Genomic DNA, 22,607 nt, shown 5'->3' with positions numbered 1-22,607 from the left:
GTTGGATAAAATTGTTTTGTAGTTTTAGCATAGATAGTGCTATGTCCCCTTCTCAATAAAGTTCATTTCCACTTCAAAGTATTTTTTTCCTAATCCTTCATTAATTATTATTAACTTGCAATCCCAAAACCTTAGCAAAGTGTTGGTTTACCTTGGTAACATGACACATCCTTTATGTCACATAGTTCTTCTGTATTCCCTAGTTTAAAGACAAGGTTCTTGACACCAATTGATTATTTTGAAGCTTTTTGCTGACTTTGGCAGTTTTAGTGTGATTTTTATGTAATGCAAGGCTCCGTATGGACTTGACAGCTGCTAAGCAGAAAGCCATATTCATAAGAAACTGACCTTTATAGCGTATCTCCTTCTTAACTCAGGCTTCAGAATTTAACAATAAAAAGTGGTTATGGAGATAGACTGAATCAGAACAGTAATGTTCTGCTCACTGTATGCAATACACTGGATGTATTTGTAAAGTCATTTCCTCTTGTAACATAGACCAGAAAATCTATTCCTCCAGAGCAGATTCCTGGGTTTGGTGTAAAATAGTTTCTCATTTATATCTGAGATCTGTATTCATAGATTTCAGATTCATACTATTTTTGTTTGAGAACCTGTCACTGCAACACAAAAATTACACTACCAGCCTCTCTGTGTTATTGTGTGATTTGCTCTTTGTGTGTGCACTCATTAACTAATGTTACAAGAAGTTGTATGTAATTTTAATGTTTTTCCTCATCAGGCTTCTTTCTGTAAATTACAGCCAGTCTTCTGTTTTAACACTGAGTATTGGAAAAAATGAAGATTTGACTCTGTGCCACACTGCTATACTAATACAACTTTTATTGTAGCTCTTCAGTATCAGTGGGCAGGATTTGCGATGATAAGACAATTTACTGAATATAGTACTTTTATCTTTTTATATCTCAAACTGCGACAAGATAAACACTAGACAGTAAAACACAATGAATTTTATATACTGGAAGCACATATAAAACTTACTATTAATATAAAACACTTTAAAAGTCCATGAAGAACAGATAACCTACTGAATGAATCTGTACCAAAGAAACAGCTGCACTTAACTGCCATGTCATTACAGATAATAGTGATTCATATTCCAAAATCAATTTCTGCTCAGCAAAAATTTGTTTTCTGTTCTTTATCTTTACAACAGTTTCCTCTTTCTAATATTACAGTCTTCATTTACTGGTATTCTGTAACTTTACTTTCATAGGATGTGCTCCATTTATTGAGAAACAATTAGTGTAGACGGTGAATGGTGAAAAGTTTTTTTGTCTTCCTATTAATAGCATATATGCCCTTGCTTTCACCTAGGTTGTTTGGTACTTCGTTCCACCCAGTGTAGTATCCAAGCCAACAGGATAGTTATGACAGAGAATTTTAAAGACATAAGGCAGGAATCTGAAGTGGCACTAGTCAAGATTTATAGTAGTGTATTATCTCCTTCCTTTGTGCTGTGAATGCTTCCTTGGGATAACATCATTTGTTTATGCTTATATAATTAAAAGAACAGTCAGATAAAAGGAAGCTGGTGTTATCATATTAGGATGCTAGGTTTTGGTCTGATACCTAATGCTATTTTGCCAAAGGATTGCACAGAGACAGTTTAAATAGTCAAATACTGTAATAAATGTCAGTTTTATTTTTCCCAGCTGAAAACAGTGATATGTCTAGGAATAGAAAAGTATTCCACTTTTTACAACAAGAAAAATTATTCAAGGACAGAATATGTAGGTATTACAGGTAAAACTGAGTTTTGGACGAGATTTTTAGAAAGTTTCATTTCCAATATTTTTAGTGGTTTTATGGAGGGAAATGGAGGAAGAATTTCACACCTTTACTCCTTTCTTAAAAAAATAAATGTTGACAGTGCTTTAAAAATATGTTGAAAATTTAAAGCAGCACCAGTGTCTCATATGACACAATGTAAAGTTTAGTGTTTAAGAGCTGCTGTATTTTGTGTACTATATAACACAAACCAACAGGACACTTTAGTCAAAAAAATATTTAAATTAACCAACGGTTTTCATGACTCAAGTATTCTTCTGCTGCTGATATTTATTTTCTACCTGAAGTTGAATGTAATTCTCTGTACCCAAGGAAAATTATTTCCACCACAACTGGTTGTGGTATCACGGACAAAGGATTTCAATTGCAGATGGGGAATAAACAGATTATGCTTAAGACTTGAGGCAAAGAAATACAAAACAGCAGGATTGGTTCTTAAAAAGTTAAGTTTTCTGAAGCTTTTTATGTAATAGAGACTCTCTTTCAAAGATGTTTTCATATAATGATTATTTTCCTCCTTAAGTATACTATAGTTATATGCATATACAGCTTGTTTGATTCTGTCGGAATCAGGTTTTACATGATCTCAATTGGTCCTGTGAACATTAGCTTGATATTGTAGAGGAAATATCTTTGTTCTTGAGAGGAGTTTAGCAAAAGACTTAGTTGTATTTCTAGCCACTTTCTTTGAGAGTCAACAGGAAGTGTTTCATCTATGTGTTTTTAACTGTTTTTAGGACGAGGATACAAACTTATACTTGAGTTCCAAAGAAGATTTAGGCATGCAAAAAGTGTAGGTTTGTTCCCCTATCTGTCTTGAAAATGGCAGACTTTACAGTGCGATGTGAAAAACTCTGCTTTAATAAGAAAACATAATTCCAGTCGGCAAGTTGCCATAATTATGTATTAATGCTCATGCATCTAGCAGCATTCATGTTTTGGTAATGCAGTATGTAAATCTCATTCTGTTAGCAAGCTTCCTGCATAATAGAACAGCATCCGATTATAGATTCCTCAGCTATGATATGAAATTCTCATTGCAATTGCTGACATTGGTAAGAGGGTGAAATTGTTCATTCTTCTGGGTAGCTGACTACTTTCTCCAGTTGTGCAGAGTCTATTTGCATTGACATCCTCTCAAATTTGTCGTTTCTGTGACCCAGTGCATTTGATGATTTAATTTGAGTCTCAAACACAGCACCTACAGTGTTGGGAAATTTTTTACAGGACATGCCTCCTTCCCTCTCTGGGCTTCTGAAACTCATGCAGTAACTCTCAATCCCCACAACACACAAAGGCTCAAACCTGCTAGCTCTTAATTTGCTGGTATGTGACCCTTAGTAGAGCACTGTTCCAGGGCCGGCAGGCATATGTCAGCTTGCACCAGGAGAGGTGGCATTTTGTCACATTCATTCCTTCCCCAGGACTGTACCAGGATGTACTCTTGGAATACTAACGGTCACAGTGAGGAGCATTTGCCTCTTGCTTAAGTAGTGTAAAAGAAAACTTCACAATGAGCAGGTACAGAGTTTATTGGAGAAGGGTGGTTTGAAATTCTTCTGGAAACACATTTTGGTTACCATGATTCATATTCAAAGAACTATTTTATGGATGCTGGATTGTACTAGTAAATATTGCTCAAATCTTTTCTTGATCACCGATCAGAATTTTTTTTCAGCAGCCAGCCATTTAGAACATAATAGCTGAAAGATTAGTCAAAGCATGGGAGGGTGATAACAGTATTACAGATATCTTTATTTCTTTTGCACAAAGCACCCATACTACACAGTTATGCTATGAAGAAATCCAGTTCTTTGTTAATGACAGCTTTATTGAAGGCAAGCATTCAGAATGAATACACTAGAAATCCTATTAAAGTGCCATCCATTAAACCATTAAAGCACTCATTAAAACTGTTACTACAGACTTGTTATTCATGAGTTATTGGTCTTTCACACTTCTGAAATGTGTCTGCCAATACCACTCTACTCTTTGTTCCAGTGTGGCTATTAAGTCTGAGGGAATATAGATTAACTTTCTTTTGCCAAAACAGTGCTTTGTGGGAGGATAGCAAGGCCACAAAGTGGTTCAGATTGGTGAGAAAAGCAGGAAAGATTAAAGTTCAGTCCTGGTTTTGACATAATTTATGTTAACTATGTCTGCATGCAGGCCTAAATATTAATTACTGAATTACACCATCTGGCCATACATCATACAAAGAAGTGAATGGGGAATATAGTACACCGCTATGATGAACATATCCTCATCTACTTCTACAAATAGCTGACAGAAAAACTGCTGTTAGATTTTTTTCTTGGTATGGAAAAGCACCTTTAGATCACTTAAACAGTAAGGAGTGAAAAGGGGAAGGACAATACTGAACATTTGAAGCTAAATTTTGAATATAAACTATTCTTAATAATCTATAAATTCACATTAATTATAGGTATAATATAGAGATGAAGCTCCTTCTCATAATTGATAAGAATCTACTTAGATTGTAATTTTCTAAGTGCAACTGTATATGCAAAAATGCACCTTAAACTTTGTGTTTGCAAATAGTGGTAATTATGAATAGATAATTTATGGGTTTTTTTTAATTTGTGTACACCATTTTCTTTTTTCTTCTTTTTTTTTTTTTAATAAGGTAAAGCCAAAGTCCTGCAGTGCAGAACCAAAACTAGCAGCATGTTAGTCAGCCAGTTTATTCACTTATTGTCTAGTTTCCTTCTCAAGTGTGAAGAGAAAGTATATGTGACATTTTATATTGTGAAGTAATTTCCAGAATATTTGGGCACTGTAGGTGAAAACATAAAGATCAGGCAGAGTGTCTCCTTTAGTTAAATATCTAGAACAACGTAGAGCAGTGTTGCCGCATTCTGGGGCAGTGGACTGCTCTTTAGCTAGCATTGTTTGCATATATGCCTCTCAAAAAATTCTGACTATGTAGTCACAGATAGTTAGATGTGCTTTATTCCTAGTAAAATAATTTATTTTATTTAAAATTTATTTAGACTGTAATGCACTAATATACTGAGATCATCTTCTGCTTATTCTGAAACTGCTATGTTTATGTTTTAAATTATTACTAGAATTCTGAGCTGAACCCATACTAATTGCTTTCTAAAATACTGAAAACTTGACCCACAAAGATCCTGCAAAAGTTACCGTATTCACGTCCATTCACTCAAAAGAGAAAAGTGGGGAGATTCTTGGTGAGAGAAGCCATTATGTAAATTTGATTGCTTTTCAAGTTATATGATGTGAAGAATTGCTGGTCAGATGATAAAGAGGTATATTACATGTCTTAAATATTATATATATATATAAAATATATATATGAGTCTCCTCTTCCCAGTGCTAAGGGAGATGTGTCCCAAATTCTTTCTCTTCACCTGAGTTGGAATGAATAGAAATTACTTGTAAAGGTAAAAATATTTGTGTTTTTAAATGAGGCAGTGCTTACCCGCTTTAAAATTCTATCAGCCATCCATCTCACAGGATGGGAAAACATTACTGTGATGAAACTAAATTGTAAGAAAACAGAATAAAAATTCTACCATTTCCTTATTGATAAATATGACTTTCACTGTGTAGTCAGAAAAAAGTTATCTTTTGGTCAGAGAAGGACCAAACCCTAACGTTGGAAGGATCAGGTTGCTATGTTTATACTTAGGAACAGAAGTGTTGTCTACGTTTGCAAGTGGCAGAATACCAATTGGGTGATGGTTTGTTGTTCTTATATATCAAAACAGAATACAATAAGGCTGAAAACCAGCCATGAACATTTTTGTAAAACTCTTAATAACTAGTATATTAAGATACTAGCTTAATAATAGTAAGAAATGAATACTATTAACATTTTAAGATATGTTAAGAACAGTGCTACAAATTGCTAAGATCGTAAACCCAAATATTGCTATTTGGGGGGAGAAAAATTGCGTGCAAATTAAAAGAAATCAGATCATTCAGAGCTGTAAATCATTTAAGAACACATTTTGAACTGCTAGTAACACACATAGCGATACAACTCAAGTGAATCTTATCCAAACCACAAGTAACATTTTTATGGCCTTCATCATGCTCCCAAGCAGTTAATTTCTTCCTCATTCCTCTAACAAGTCCCGTTTCATTTCCTCTTAAGGGAGGAGTTGCCACACACTCTGCCTCACCTACTGTAGCCAAAGCAGTATGCAAAGGGTGAGCCAGAACCTGAACCATGACACGCATCTGCTCAGTGGATCTCAGCTAGGTTATGCAGGGGAGCTCAGCCAGGCCCAGTTCTAGTAGACTGTAATGAAAGTTAGCAAAATTTAGGAAAAATAGCTGGTAACTGTTATAAAAGTTAATTGAGTCTAAGGTATTAGTACATAGGATAAGGTACAGGGACTCGGTTTCCTCAACAGAGATGCTGGGGTATTCTAAGACCTCTTTATCAGGCCACCAGGCAAAATGAATTTTTTTTAGAATAATCTCAAGAACGAACAAAAGTCATTCTCTGAATGTTACATAAATAAATTGTAGAACATATATAAAGACCACAGAATCATCAAGGTTCGAAAAAACCTTTAAAATCATCAAGTCCAACCGTCAACTCAGCACCACCATGCCCACTAAACCATGTCTTGAAGTGCCACGTCTACATGTTTTTTGAATATCTCCAGTGACGGTGACTCCACCACCTCCCTGGGCAGCCTGTTCTGATCTTTGAACACTCTCCCAGGAAAGAAATTTTTCCTAATAGATAGTCTAAACATCCTCTGGCACAACTTGAGGCCATTACTTTTAATTCTATTACAGTATGGAACTTCTGACTTTTGCTTTGTTGCTGGTCTACTCATGGAAAGTGAACAGTGTCGGTGAACTGCCCCATCTAAGGTTATCTGTGTCATTATTTTTTTACAATTTACAGCAACGTGGCGTGGGGGGCAGCTGATTGTTACTAGTATTAAGCAAAGGACATGAGCCACAAACCGTAGTTTCATGTTCATGTTGATGAAACAATTTTAAGGTCTCTAATGTTACAGAAAGGGAAAGTAAAACAATACGTGATTAATTGTGACTTCTCGGGATAAGATGACCTTTCATACAGCCACCACCGTGGTGCACATAAGCAGGTACCACCTGTTATGTATTTTGTATCTACCCAGCTGTAGGTATACCTCAACCATAGAGGTAAAAGTAAGTAGTAGAGCCTGGAGTCTTCCTTTTAGTGAAGGATGGAGTGTGGGACAAGCTTCAGTAACTCCATCCTGGAACATGAAGGAAGCAGGAAATAAACAGCATTCTAGCACCATATAGTTACGTGTATAAATAAGAGATCATTAAAATTTCAAATATGCCTGAATTGCTTTCTTATATATGACTCAGAGAAATAAAAATCAAGTTTCTTTATGTTGTCCCTGCATGATATGCAGTTGGTTCCCTGAGGAACACTGGTATCATGTGTTGGCCTGGCATCAAAATGAAAGAACAGAAACAACATTATTTTTCTTCTGGAAAACTTCTTCAGGAACATTTGGAGTTTATTTAGTAAACAGGACACTGAATTTTTTTAACGTGCACTTAGTAATAGAGAAAGGCAAAAACATTTATTCACCTTCATCCCAGTGTTTTTGAGATTTCTAATATTCTTTTTCATGCTCTGTTTTGCTAGAATGCCTCACTTGCCAAACTGAGTGAAAAGATAAAAAGATAGATAACATACTCTTGCCTTTCTAAGGAGAAAGCATTGGATTTGAAAAGCTTATTGTTTAAAGCTTATGCTCTATATAGTATGTCACAATGTGTCCTGAAGTCATAATTTTCTTTCAAAAGCAAAATATTTCCAAACTATGGGACCATATGGTTTGTAATCACTCTAAATACAGCAAGTCCTTAGCTAAAAGTTTCCCTTTCTTTTCTTATCTTTCTCTTTTGAAGTCTATTGATCCCGGTCAGCAGTTCACATGGGAACACTCTAACCTGGAAGTAAACAAACCAAAGAATAGATACGCGAATGTAATTGCATATGACCATTCTCGTGTTCTACTCTCAGCAATAGAAGGTAAGGAGACATTTAAACTTAAACTAATTAAATCTTAAAATCCAGTATAATTTTACCTCCTGATATCTTTGCATAGTAATACAAAGAAGTGTTAATTAAAGTACTTCCAGTAAATTCCTATAATGACAACCCTTTTCTGCTGTACATTCTGAGTAATTCATTGTGAAAATGCACTAAAACTGACAGTGGTCACAGGTAGCAGTGAATGCATCAGGTCCCTGTGTGTATGCCAACATGTTTTCTAAAGTAAATTATCATTGCTGTTTACTTGTACTAATTCTACAAAGCAAAAATAGCAGTAACCATGTATGAACTGAGGCTTTTGTCAAACGATGACTTTATCAATGTATCTGATTATTGAGTTTCAGTTGCCAAATCCTTAACATAGGGAAAAGAAAATCAGTTCAACTTTATGGGCTCAGGGAGAATTTTGAGAATTGTCAGGTAAAACTTCCCTTTTTTTCTTTTCAGTTTACAATCTGAATGTTAAACAAGAGTTTTTAAACAAATGCCCACATGCAGACATTGCTGGAACCTCAGTATTTCACTGCCAAAAGATTGGCAGAGGGATATAATGAGAGGTCTTCATTATATTTTCCTTTGTCAAAAATCTTTCAAAAAATTTTTGAGTTTTAACTTAAGGAAACTGTCCAAGGTGAACAGCTCTAGGTATTGTGTCCCTTCGACCAAGTGCTAAAGCTATGGGAAGAACTGGTTTTCAGAGGATTTCTTTTCTTACCGGTTCTGCCTTACCATTAACCTGCTTCCTGGGATGAAGACATATTTTCAGTTTATTTCATATTGTTGGCAGTCAAGTATTAGTGATGGCCAGAATATAATTGATTATATATTTAAGTGAAACAATTGAAAAGAAAATAAAATTTGCCTTTAGTGACACTGACAGGGCTTCCATATCATACATAATATGTAGGGAACTGTATTCAAGGTCATAATTATTTCAATCTTACCATGCAACAAGTTAAAAAGCGAAGTGTTTTAATTTACAGTTATAAACAGCTACATATCTTTTTCTACTCCAGACCTGAAGACACTGGATACAAGAGGGACAATGTTTATAGGTGTAATCCATTTTAGTATTAGCTACTTGAGGAAGAAAAAGGAAATCCCACTGGCTGAAGTTTAGATTTTCCCTTATTTATTGCAACTGCGTACTGTGGGCTTTGTTAACACAGATAAGAGCTTCGCAAATGTATTAGAAAATTTAAGTGATTGCTTTGAAGAATTTATATATGATAATGTGCTTATGTTTGTTGCACCTCTGAGGCTCATACAGCAGTTCTGACAAGATTTTTTGTAACATTTTTTACCATTTTTCATATTGGCTTGTAGAAGAATACAGCTGTATAGAAACCTGCTGCTACCTGGTAGAACTCCCTGTCTCAACACTGAAGAGAGGATATTTTAATTGGCATTATAGGTGACATAATTCAAGAAAAATACACCTTTCTGTGTCACTGGTCCAGACAAGAGAACTAAGTACATGGTCAGGAAAGGCCAGGAACAACAATTGGACCGCCATTCTGAATTGTTATGTAAAGTTCTTTGGAACAAAATGTGGCAGAAGACTCAAGATTTTAACGGGATTTTGTTTGGAAAAATAGTTGTGTAATGGAGGGAAGGAGAGGAAGAAATTTAATTGTAAATAAATTTATTTGTTGATGCATAAAAGTAAGACATCTGGACCTAAAAAGTTCTGTCAGATTTTCCTTCATGTAAATGACCCATAAAATTTGGTTCCCTTAAGGAAAATTAGCATATTCAGAGAATGGGAAGAAACCTTAAGAAGCAAAACAGAAAATGTTAGTCAAAGTAATTAAAAGTATCAAATTACACAGTACATTACACTACTTTTTAAAATAATAGATAGCAAAAATATGAAAAAAATGTACATTGTACCTGTAGGAAAGGACTAAGTGTTTTAAGGTGCAGGGACAACATACAGTTAAACTGTAATGTTTGATGCCCTTTTTTAAGCAAGAAATACCATGATGAGGTTAAAATTTCTAACCCTATAATAGTCAGTGACCCTAAACAAAGAAAAATACAGTAGCCTTTTGAAATATCAGTGTTAGCTGTTAAACCACAAATGGAATTTTGACCCATTTGATTTGTATAATTTTAAATATCTTCTCAGTCTTCAGTTTATGGTGAAAAGAGCAACATAAATCAAATATTAAATGGCTTTTTATGTTATGATAATTTGTCTTGAAAACAATAATAAATTAGTATTTAATTATCCTTTCAAATTTTTTCTCTCCTGGGATTTTACATGATTATGTTTCTGAAATTTTGTGTACCTTCCTAAGTTTAATACTTTGGACTTAGCATTTGGTAATAAGTGCTTCTCTTTCAAGTTTTAAGTAAATATTCCTACAATGAAAATATTCAGTCTGCCTAGCATTTTAATTAGTTGACAGCTGCGGTGTTTTTCGTGCTACCAGGGAAAAAGTTAAAATAAAAAGTTCTCCTTTACCTGTGCTACTATAGAAGTTGATCAGGACCTAAATTTGGACTACATTACATTTTGTTACAATTATATGGACAATAGTTGGCTGGCTTTTACACATAGGCCTTATCTGCAATTCTTTGGCAGCCATAAGAAGGCTAATATTGTCAGTAAGTTTTGAATAATAACTGTGGCTCTTTGTAAGAAGAGCTCCATTCCGCACTTAGATACTTGGTCCCTGTTTAAGAGCAAATGTATATAAACAAGAAACTAAGCATTTGCCAAACTGTAATCCTCCTCTGAAGGTCACTTTGCCTCTTGATGGTGTTTCACAAACGTGGAATGCTGTAATTGCTACTGAGAATGGGGCGCGAGGCCAGTTTTATGCAGTGGCCCATCTCTGACTGTAGTCAATATGAAGTGATTCTAGAAAGTCTTAAGAAGCACGTAGTAGAGATTTGAAATTTCTTTTTCCACCCATTGATAATATCAAGTTGTTAAAAATTTGATTAGCCCTGAAACACACGGCTTAGTAACACTTTCAAAGTGTTTATTTAGTACCTTTTATAACTCTTGTTACACATTTTCAAACCTGATTTTGAATCCCCACTACATTCTTGGCCTCAGTAATTGCATATAGCATGAAGTTCCACAACATAATTACTCACTTCGCAATAAATATTTTTTATATTATTAAACTCGCTACTGTTTAAATTTTATTACATTAGATGTCCCTTTGGAAGGAAAATGCAGATTAGTTGCGGTAATTTGAATTTCCACTTGAACGAAAATATTACTTTGCAAAATTTTGTTCCCATGTTCTTGAAATCTGATCACTCATTTTGTGCTGTCTTTGGATGTGTCTGAGAGGGACACTTGGAATTTTACCATATAATGAAAGTGTGTTATAATGTAATGAAGTTTATCATATGCATCTGAATGGATTTGAGGGCAGAATTTACTCATTAAAAGATAAATAGATCAAGTTAAAACAGCTAAGTCTGTGATCTTAAGTCTCTAAGAAGTAAATAAAATAGTGGAGGAAAAAAAATGATTAAACATTCTGCATTTAAAAAAAGTCTTGACAGTTCTTTAGGAGACAGCCGAGACTAAAAGTCTGACATGTGGCATGGATTTGCACAACGCTAGTGATTAAAAAAAAAAAAAAATCTACCATGTTTCAGCAGTGTAATTTTTGTTTGATGGGAAGTTTAGTGGCTTTAAAATGCTGCTAAAGCTAGAAGTCTCTGACTGTAATATAAGTGGCCAAGAAAGAAAAAGGCAAGAAACTGCTAATATTCTTATTTGTCTGCCAGTTATCAGTAAATTATCATTGAGTGTGTAGGCCATCATCCTTAGATTTAGAAAGTATTCTGGTCAATATAAATACTTGAACATCTACTGAACAGTCATGGACTATACAAATTATTTGCGCTCTCTCACATTGCATTTATGTTGCATTCTACTAACAATACATAATTATGCACTTAGAGTAATTGCATGCCCCTTCCCCCTGCAAGCCCAGAGTTCCTTAAAAACAACAAAAGTATTTCAGCGATTAGGTAATGGGCTACAGAAAGATCAGTGAATTAGACTTCATGGTGGCTGTCTCAACAACAATACCAAGAGAAGCTGTAGGGGTGTAATAATTTTGGCCTATGGATCTACTTATGCTGTCATAATTGTAACTTACAACAAAACTGGTGTCATTCTTGATACCCGTGAAATCAGCTGAGAATAATTCTGACTTTTTCCTGTATACATACCCACACTGTCCATTGGAGAAAGCTTCAGCAAAATACCCAGTGTCTTTGTTATTGAATGGATAATGAAGATTTGGCACCTCACAATTTACTGTGCACACTAATATTGAAACTGTTTTTTGCAGGAATTACCAAACCAGAAATCATTAGTAGAGGCACTCATCAGCCCTTTTAGTGCATCATTTAGAGGTATAAATGAATATTTCTACCCCAAAAAAGACTCCTTTAATAGATAATTTTGGTGTTAATCAGTCTTAAAGAGTTGGTGAATTACTAAATCAGGTTTTATCCAGCTGTAAAGTAATCACAGTATGTGGACTTCACGTTAGATTTTGATATCTGCTTTGCATTATCGTGGAACATACTGCTATCTCAATGTGTTGTGGCCAGTGTGCTGGCACAATGCTGTTATCTGTGTCTCCGAGGAACTGCACTGAACAATCTGTTTACTTTCATTCTGTACCCTTTCTTAATACTAGCCAACTTTTAAAACAAATCCAACCTTCCTTTGTTTTCCTTACAAAGCTCCTCCTGTTTCCCCGCCTGTTTTTCTGCTACTGACCTTCCAAGTTTCTCATCTTGCCTGGAGGTCTCCTACAGCTCCTAGTTATTAGTTTCCATCCCTACATTCATTTTTTTTTATTATTTTTCTCACCTGTTTCTTTTCCTTTCAAATATTTGTCTTCTATTCTCTACACAATCTCTTTATTTTCCCTGCTTAATTCTGTATCTTCTGCCCACCCCTTTTTGACATTGCCTTCTTTCCATAATTCTCTATAATTCAACATTTCACTTTGAGACTCTGTATCTTTCATTCCTTCCTCCTTCACCAGACTCTCCTAGTCACTGAATTTTCCTCAGTCTTTGTAAAAAGCTTTCATTTTACCGATATTCACTACTACAGTATCTTCATTGATCTTGTGCTGCTTCATTTTTCAGTGAGTTCTTACAGTACAGGTTTGTACTTAGACCATTTGAATTTGATAATCTCCTTAACCATATATATTTTATGTTACAAAAACTTCCACATAAACAGTTGTTACTGGCACCTAGTAGCTGCCTTAGTTCATTTTTGCTCTGATGTAGCTTAAAACATGCCATTGATTTAAACCAATAGTGCAGCTTCATCAGTATTTTGAGTTCATCATTGCATTTTTCCAACTTGTTTACAAGCATGGCAGAATTTAATCGTATTACTTCACACTTTTTATGACTAACAGCTCATCTCGGAGGGAAGCAGCACAGAAACAAAGGTTTATGGTTTAATTTGTTTTAAATAGGAAGGCTGTTCAGTACTTAGCCTTTGTAAAAGCTTGAAGTAATTTCATTATTTTATTTCAGTTTGTGAATAAAACGTGAAGTTTAATTAAAGCTATGTAAGATTATAACTGTCTTCAGCAAATCAAGTGAATAATTCTGAGGTCTGTGTTATTAGCCTTGTGAATCTAACTCTATGTTGCAGTAAGCTGTACTGTCATCTCAGTTCTTGAGTACAGTCTCAGCATAAATCAGGAGCTATAGAGTTCATTTTTTTAATCTTTTGCACTTTAATTGTGGCATTGGCTAATTTTGTTTCATTGCTCCTTCATTCTTAATCTGTGAAATCTGAATGGCTTTGTTCTCTTGAGATATTTGAAAATGGGATGTCTTTTATGCTCAACTACTCATCTGATTCTTCCCGCATTGTGCTCAATTCCTGTCTGGCAGAATAAGGAGATTGCAGACTCTGTTCATTCATCACCATAGTTGAAAAGGCTACTAGAAAATAGTTATGGTAGAATTATGATCTGGAAGCTTAGTCTTTAGCTGACTTTTTGTGCAGAAATCGTGTCTGCGTTCATGAAACTTGTGAAATTCCAGTTATACTGTGTGGATTACCCTAAATTTACACTTCAGATGTGCCATCCTAAATCTGCAGTAAACTTCACTGATGCCAGTAGACTTTGTTAAGATTCATATCAATATTACTGAAGGCAGAATTTGGTTGCTGTCTTCTCCTCTTGACCCATGTTTATGCAGAACAACTGACCTTTTAACCATTAAACCCAATTTAAGTAATGATGGCAATTGCTGCTGTGCTTGTGGGTATGTTGCCTTCAAGCTATGGCTGCTAAAAAAACTTTGCAGGATTTCATTGTATTGCAGTGAAACTAGTTGTCGTTTGATTGTTTTTGCACTGTTAGACTTGACAGAGAATTGTTCAACTTTCTCAGCTCAGAGTTCTGTTATGGCCAGAAAAGTCATTGCAGAAAGTGACATTTTAATACTTAGATTTATTTGCCTCTGATAATTATTTCTGCTCAGTCAGTGTAGATATTTACAGATGTTCAGATTTTGCATATGTTATTTTTAAACTACACACTTCATTAGGCCTCATGATAAGGCACCTTCTCTAGAGGGCTTTAAGTTTATATGTTGTGGGGACATAGCTGATGAAGCAAAACTGGTGTGGCAAAGTGTGAGATAGAAAGTGAGAGTGGGAAAATGGTGTTACAGAACACAAAAGGATTTTGGAACAGGATGTGAAACTGAGGTTGTGCATGAAAATAGTGATGAAAAGAGACTCAGTGTGAGAAATGGGTATGATACTTGAAGGGACTATGAGAATGGATGGAGAACAAAGAAAACACCTAATGGATACTGTGAGTGAGAGAGCAATGGAGCTGAGCATTGTCAATCCTATTGTTGTCTTGATCTCAATAGAGGTATAACCCTACATAGTACTGTATTCTGCTAGACATAAACCCTTGATGAAAATCTTGCAGTGCAAAGAGTTGGAGCAGCACCTAGTTTTTCCTGAAACTGCATAGTTAGGTCACTAACAGTTGCTTGAGTCCTGTGGTAAATGGACTTCCCTGTCCATGTCCCAGCCACATCCTTTTCCTGTGCCATGAGGCTGAGTTGCCTTGTAAAAGGATTTTTCTGGCTAAAGAGCACACAGGATTTTTTGTGTCCTCTTGATAAAAGGCACGTGGAGAAATAGAGTGGAAATTTCCACTTTTACATAGCTGGGAAGAAATCCTCTTTGCAAGTATCAGTAATTGTTAATCTCAGTTCTTTCTAACTTGCATCAGGAATCAAGGAAGGTATAAACTGGAAGATTTTCTTCATTCTAATTTAAAGGATTTTAATTTAGTTAATTTAGAAGTTATTTGTTTTAATATGATTTATGAATAAATATAATACAAGTTAGTAAGTAGAAAGAATATTTACAATTTTAGATGTTCTGAATTTTTTTACATTAGGTACTAGGATTGTCTGCTAAGACTTGCAAAGATCATTCTTTAGTGCACAGTTTGCAATGCTTCTCATGCTTAATTTTCACACAGAGTTCATGCAGTATCAGCTCCAAATGACAGCTATCCCAGAAGAGCATTTAACCACTTTACAAAGTGTTGTTTTTCTTTTTCATTTTTTCCTCGGGCTTTTATTTATAACATATGCTTCAGCATATGATACTCGGCATCATAATATAATTCTAATTTATGCAGAAAACATTTCTTACCAGCTTTCTCAGTTCCTTTGGTAATAATACCCGGTTGGTGTAGATTTGTCCTGTTGGTTTCATTTTTCTTTCTCATCTGTTCTGCGCAAAATTGTTTTATTATCTTGATAAAGGAAGAAAATACAGCATTGTGCCTAGCAGTCGTATTTTCTAAGTCATTAATTCCAATATCCACGATAAGAAGTGTCATGTAAAAAAGTTTCAAGTCTACAAGAGTGAGTCTTTTGAACTCCCAATTTCTGCCTTTCATGGAGGGAAATCATGCTTTTCAGCTAGAAACTATGCAGGGTTTAAAGGTTTTTTATTTTATTTTTCTCCCAGAAGAGATTTTCAATCTGTGCTAATCATAATCAACCAGTCTTCCTGTGTCCATCCATGCATCTTGCCTGAGGAGTGTCATTTGCTGACTCTCTTCTGTCCCTGAAGTTACAAACTCCTTCCTTCCCTGAAATATTTTGTCAGATTTTTCGTTAGTTGTACAGAAAGTCAAATCAAATTAAAATTTGTGTTTAAATGCAATATGAACATATAAACCAAGAAAATCTATTAAGCTTTTTTGGACATACAGGCAAAATTTTATGCCAGACTACCACTGCAGTAACCCACAATCTGAATCATTTAAAGATTATATTGGGTTTTAATTAGAATCACAGTTAATCAGTGGACTTGTTCATTACTAAGTAAGGGTGGAATAAAAGGCTAAGCTTACCCAGAATGACTGGAGAAACTCTTCAAATTCTAGCTAAAAAAAAACACAACAAAACAAAAGTGTTAAAGAGGTAACTCTAATTTCCATTCAAATTCAAATTATTTTGGAAGACATTTTCAGATGTATGCCACTAGTTGTCAGGAAAGACATGAATGTGCAGCCCAAATAATACCTAGCTTGTGATCACCAGCAGGACATAATACATCAGAATAGATTTGGAGGTTCGTTCAGTTTCTGACAGAAAGCTTGGGAAATATTTCTTCAAAAATATTCAGAAAATTATCGTGTTTCATAGCCAAAGAAATTAAACTCTGTTGCTTTATGGAGTGAAAATAGTCACAGCTTTAGAAAAAACCAAGGAGTTTGTATCACATTGACTCTTTTTTGAAACAGTTTGTGGAACATGCATCGTATCCTGGGATTGCTGATTGACTTGGGTATGGCAGATTGGCTATGTAAACATAAATATTTCACTTCTGCTCAGAGAAGTAATTTCTGTTAATTACTTTAACAAACCTTTTATATCATTTGATTATGATGCACTGTTCTGTATTTCAGCTAACTCTTCTGTGGAACACTTCCACGTTCAACACTGCAGTAATGTGGGAAATACTGCTTTGCCATCCCACCAGCACTGAGATCTCACATGAGTATCTTTTTTTCTCAAGTCATCGATTAAAAAACCAGCAGTGACATCAAAACATGGTGCCTGCCGTGCTTTGTCTTCCAACATGCACATAGTCTGAGTTTAAAGATGGACAATGCAATGCTGAATCCAGGAGGGACAGGACTGAGGCTTGTATGTCTATATTTACGCCTTTCTGTAAACATGGCTGCCTTATTAGTCCTGACTAATAACATGATCTTCACTACAGTCAATACTCCTCCTTGACCTTGGCAGGCAACATGTTATGGTCCAGCTCTCAGTATAGGCATGGTACTTCATCCCCTCAGTTAAATAGATTCGCTTCCATGTGGCTCAAAGCATGGACATGTGTCTGGTAGACACACCCGAAGTCCCTGTGTAAGTTTTCTTCAAAATACCTGAGCATCGAGCAATTGACAGTGTAGGTCCAGTGTTTCCCTGGAAACATTCAAGGTCAGGCTGGATAGGGCTCTGAGCAACTTCATCTAGTGGAAGATGTTCCTGCTTATTGCAAGGGGGTTGAACTACATGACCTTTAAAGGTCTCTTCCAACCCAAACTATTCTATGGATGTGCCCACCAGTCTTGGATTCCACCTTCTTTTCATGTATTTAATTTTTATTCAAACTTGCAGAGATCCTTATTTCATGCACACATGGTATAGCAGTTTCCACTGTTTCTTAAACCTGACTTACATAATGTGTTTTGCTATAATAAAGCTCATAGTTAGCTTCTCATTTAACAGAAAAAATGAATGTAGCAGTAATATTAATAGTCGGACAACATTAACCCTTTTTCTATATTTAAAAGAAATGCAGTGAGCTCAACAAGAGTGTCATATGGAGCCAACTCAGGGCATATGATGGAAAGATTTCCCTGTCTGTCCCAGGCAGAGGCTGCCATACTGGTGGGTGACTGCAGGCAGCTTTTAAATGCTGCTGCTTTCACTCCCAGGTCTCTCCATCTGCTACACATTTTCAAGCTTCTTTTATAATTCCTTATCATACTGAGTGCTTCGTTTCAAAACAATGGTTATTCCCAGAGGCCATCATACTCCTCAGCTCCACAAATGGCATACTTGCAGGTACTCATATACTACTTGGCTTGCAGCAAGCTAAGATTCACTGATCCAGCTGTGTCACAGGATTTTTTAGCCCGTGTACAAAAGGACAGCATAGAAATGCTGCCCTGTGTTTTCATTCTTCTCTCTTTTCAGGCATACCAGGCAGTGACTATATCAATGCCAACTACATAGATGGATACAGAAAGCAGAATGCTTATATAGCAACGCAAGGGGCATTGCCAGAAACCTTTGGTGACTTCTGGAGAATGATGTGGGAGCAACGGGGTGCAACTGTCGTCATGATGACAAAACTAGAGGAGAGGTCCAGGGTAAGGAAAGCATATACAATATTAATAATATTGTACCTGAGTAATCACTTCTATAAGATTTTTCTTTCTTTCATGTATGTTTATCTGCCTCCTGTATATTCGCTAGAACTGATTTCTTTTAGGTTGCCACCAGTTAAAAGTGTCCATACTATGAAGATCACTTACATAGGAAAAGTTAGTTCCATTGTGAAATTGGAAGTCACTTCAAGTCACGCCATTTATTTTGTAGGCCTTTTTATACTCTGAAAAAGTAGAAATCTCTTGATCCATGGTGATTTTTTTTTCTGTGTCAATCATACTGGAAACCCTTCTCAGTGGCCAATCAGAAAGATAAGTTAGTATGCAGCCCTCAGCACCCTCTCCAATAGAGCAGGTGGTTCCCCCATCATACTTTTTCCACAACAAAATTTTATGTCAAGATGTACTCAAACTCCTCATGGATTGTTCTTGCTTATGATGCTGTCATTGTTGCTGGGAGCATGCATTGACTGGGGAAGGTGCTACATAGCTGGTTCATTGCTGAGTTTTCTGCAAATGTATTGAGTCCTGTAGTGTAACCCACAGCTACAACCAAGTGTAGAAATCAGAAAAGGGAGAAAGAAGGGGTGATTCTAACATCAGTGGCAATTGCTTCCTTTGGGAACCTGCCATAAAAACAGTATCAGGGTTTGCAAGTGTAAGTCCAGGAGATTAAGAACAAAAAAGAGTGTCATGGGAAAAATACTGCCACAGTCATTCTGGTGTATGCTGTCCTGGCAGCTTGTGTGAAGGGGTAGGGAACTCCAGGTGGGAGGCAGGCAGCAGGATTGCAGGTGGAAGACCCTTAGCAATACAAAAAGCTAAGGTACCGAAGCCGTTGTGCAACGTGTGTTAAAAAAAGTCCATAAACACAGAGGATCAAGAGCAGTTCAGAAAGAGAGAAAGAGACTAAGGAGGAGGAGAGGCGATTTATCCAAAAAAGCTTTTAAATCAGTAAAAAATATCTTATGGAGATAACTGGATAATAGTTGATATTTCAGTAACTCATGGATGAGCTCCATTTCAAAATGAAAATGGTTTTGCATATGTACGCTTGGAACAGGGGGGGGTGCACCAAGAAGCCTAATGCTGTCCTGTGTTGGCATTGATGGTTTTTTTTCACATGCTTGGGTACATATAATTGCAATGATTACATAACTCAGTGAACCTCTTTTCAACAGTCATTCCTTTCTGGAGACTTATCAAAGTACATATATGTATTTATTCTTTTACCATTTCATCACTTTTTAAAAATAGAGTAGGTTTTTTGCAGTTCAAGCAATGTGTATCATTCTAATTATAGGATCACTTTCCACATGTAAATTCAACCTACATTAATACCACTGCTTGTACATACCTGATAGCAATTAGTACATAGCACAGGGTACTTTTATCAGAAATTTTCATTTTATCTTGAGTCTACAGGCCTTGTCTAGCCTAGGCACTGATGATTGTGCGGAATTAAGCAAATGAAATTTTGCCCATTTCTTCACTAATTACTTCTTATATCATAAAGTTGCTTCTAAATAGCATCAGTGGTAAGAAAAAATCTGATCCTAATAAGCAGCCCATTGCAGAAAGTGTACTTAAATACTTGAGAGTTTATCTTAATACTGCAGGCCACAGACAGCCCCTGTCTAGAAAGATGTTTTGATGTAACTAAATGAAATTCTGCTCATTTAGTCCAGTACTTGCTTAGCAGAGTTTTAAGCTAACTGTAGCCTTTGCTGACTGCACCCTAAAAAAACACTGCTCAGAATAGTAATCACCTCCAGAAGCGATTAGCATTCAGCAGCAATACATTCCCTGAGTGTAATGAGAGACCAGACAATCTAGTCAATGGATTGTGCATTCAGTGCTTATGTTTGCGTATATTTTGTGCATAATTTAGCTCATTCTGTGTTCATAGGTCAAGTGAGTTTGACACACTCAATGCAGAGCATTAGAGACCAGATATCCAGTACATAATTCAGCTCCAGTCTTAGAGTCTGCAACACTGTGAATATGGCATACCAGTTACCTCTTCTCCTAATACAGTAGCTACATGTAATGTAATTAATGGTATTAATGGGGAGGCAACAGTGGGAATCCCTGTGTGAGAAAAGAATATGATGACAACATTTCATTGTTATTTTTTCTCATGCTATCATTTTTATATAGCATATCTTTATAGCAGGAGAGCAAGTGAAGTTTCAAACATGAAATACAAACACTGTTGCATACCATTAGAGATCTTTGCTAATTTTGTTTCTCTTTTTCCTTTGATTTCTTTTTGATTGCTTTTGTGTCTTGGCAGCCTGATCATTATTCCTGCTGAAAGGCAAGATCATTTCTCTCTGGGACTTCATCTGCTTTCCATCTCCATGTCGTCATTTCTGTTTAGCTTGCTTTTTTCGTTATGTAGTCCTGCAGCTTCGTATCAGTCTTTTTAAACTGGACTGCATAGATAAAGATAGGGATTTTAATTATATCTGCAGAAACAAAGTTGGTTCATTAGCATGTGTTAGATGTCTGAATAACTTCAGCTTTGAGAATGTACGTATTTTACAGATGAGTACATCAAATGAAGATGTTACAGTGAATTCATTATTCATTTGTTTCTCTAAAAGGAAGTTGCAGGAAAAGAGAAGCTCTTTCACTTATAACCTTTCACACTTTGTTGGTTTTGAATGAAATGTCATCACCTGAATCTCACTTGACCTAAACTAGACTAGAAAGAGAAAGTCAGTCCTATCATTCAGCTACCATGCACATAATGTATATCAAAATGGATTATGCACACTGGCAGTGCATTGAACAGTGTTTGCAGCATATTTGTCACATATACTAGTTTTATCTAAATTAAATAAAAGAATGATATTGAAGGTTGCAAATTAGAGATTAAAAAAAGCAGTTGCGTGTTGTACTAAGGGAAGCTGTAAAGCATGGAAAGCATTAATGTGTGAAACCTCTCTTCCTCACTCCTCTGTCTTCCCCTCCACCCCCAGCAGTGCAGATTTTTTTTAGTTCCTCTGAATTAATTGAATATTCTGAGAACTCGTGTGCTCTAGTGACTGATGTGAATGATCAGATGAAAATAGAGAATCTCACTTTAGAGCAAAATATAAGACTGTTCAAACAGGGAACCTACCTGGAAACTGCCTACAGGAAACTACCTGGACTCTTGTTTCAGGGTAGGATACTGTTGTGGATCATCCACTTGAGAGAGAATTCAATCCTTTCCTTCTTTGCTATGTAAATCTTTATTTTGAATATTCTTACTATGTTGTTTTGGAACGGATAGAAAATAATTACCTCCCTCCTTAACCTCATTGGCAATATTGTCTATCTGGGGGCAATAGTGCCTAGGATTAGAATCTTCTGTCAAAAAACAACAATCAGGTCGAATCTAAATGACAGTATAACGACCCTAGCAGTTATACAAATATGAACTAGAGTCTGAACTTCTATACTGATAAGGAAGGCTTTAGGTTTCTGCATTGGATTTACATGGCAAGGTTTTGGTGGGGAGGGGCGGGCTACAGGAGTGACTTGTGTGAGAAGCTGCTAGAAGCCTGCCCGGTGTCTGATAGAGCCAATGCCAGCCGGCTCCAATACAGACCCGCTGCTGGCCAAGGCTGAGCCCATCAGTGATGGCAGTAGCAGCTCTGGGATAACAGATTTAAGAAGTGGAAAAAGAAAACTTTGTAACTGCAGCCAGAAAAAAAGGAGCGAGAATGTGTGAGAGAAACAACTCTGCAGACACCCAGGTCAGTGCAGAAGGAGGGGCAGGAGGGGCTCCAGGTGCCAGAGAAGAGATTCCCCTTCAGCCTCTGGTGAATACGATGGTGAGGCCGGCTGTGCCCCTGCAGCCCATGGAACTCCACACTGGAGCAGATCTCCACCTGCAGCCCACGGAGGACCCCATGCCGGAGCAGGTGGATGCCTCAAAGGAGGCTGTGACCCCATGGGAAGCCTGTGCTGGAGCAAGCTCCTGGCAGGACCTCTGGCTCCATGGAGAGAGGAGCCCAGGCTGCAGCAGGTTTGCTGGCAGGACTTGTGACCTAGTGGGGGACCCACATTGGAGCAGTCTGTTCCTGCAGGACTGCACCCCACAGAAGGGACCCAGGCTGGAGCAGTTCATGAAGGGCTGCAGCCTGTGAGAAGGACTCATGTTGGAGAAGTTTGTGGAGGACTGTCTCCCATGGGAGGGACCCTACTCTGGAGCAGGGGAAGTGTGTGAGGAGTCCTCCCCCTGAGGAGGAAGGAGT

General features: G+C 36.5%; 1 protein-coding gene across 1 annotated transcript in view; it reads left to right on the top strand.

The window, feature by feature from the left end:
* PTPRD (protein tyrosine phosphatase receptor type D) overlaps positions 1-22,607 on the top strand; it is a gene marked incomplete at both ends in the record, with an annotated part of 301,634 nt that overhangs the window by 235,227 nt on the left and 43,800 nt on the right. The window contains 2 exons of the mRNA XM_082013447.1: positions 7,735-7,858; positions 18,164-18,339. Of these exons, the coding sequence (XP_081869573.1) occupies positions 7,735-7,858; positions 18,164-18,339 (300 nt within the window). The remainder of the gene's footprint in view (positions 1-7,734; positions 7,859-18,163; positions 18,340-22,607) is intronic.

This window comes from Phaethon aethereus (genome assembly GCF_964289735.1).
Source record: "Phaethon aethereus genome assembly, chromosome: Z".
Lineage (NCBI taxonomy): Eukaryota > Metazoa > Chordata > Aves > Phaethontiformes > Phaethontidae > Phaethon > Phaethon aethereus.
Note: the sequence above shows the minus strand (reverse complement) of the source record. Positions and strands in the feature narration are given on the sequence as shown.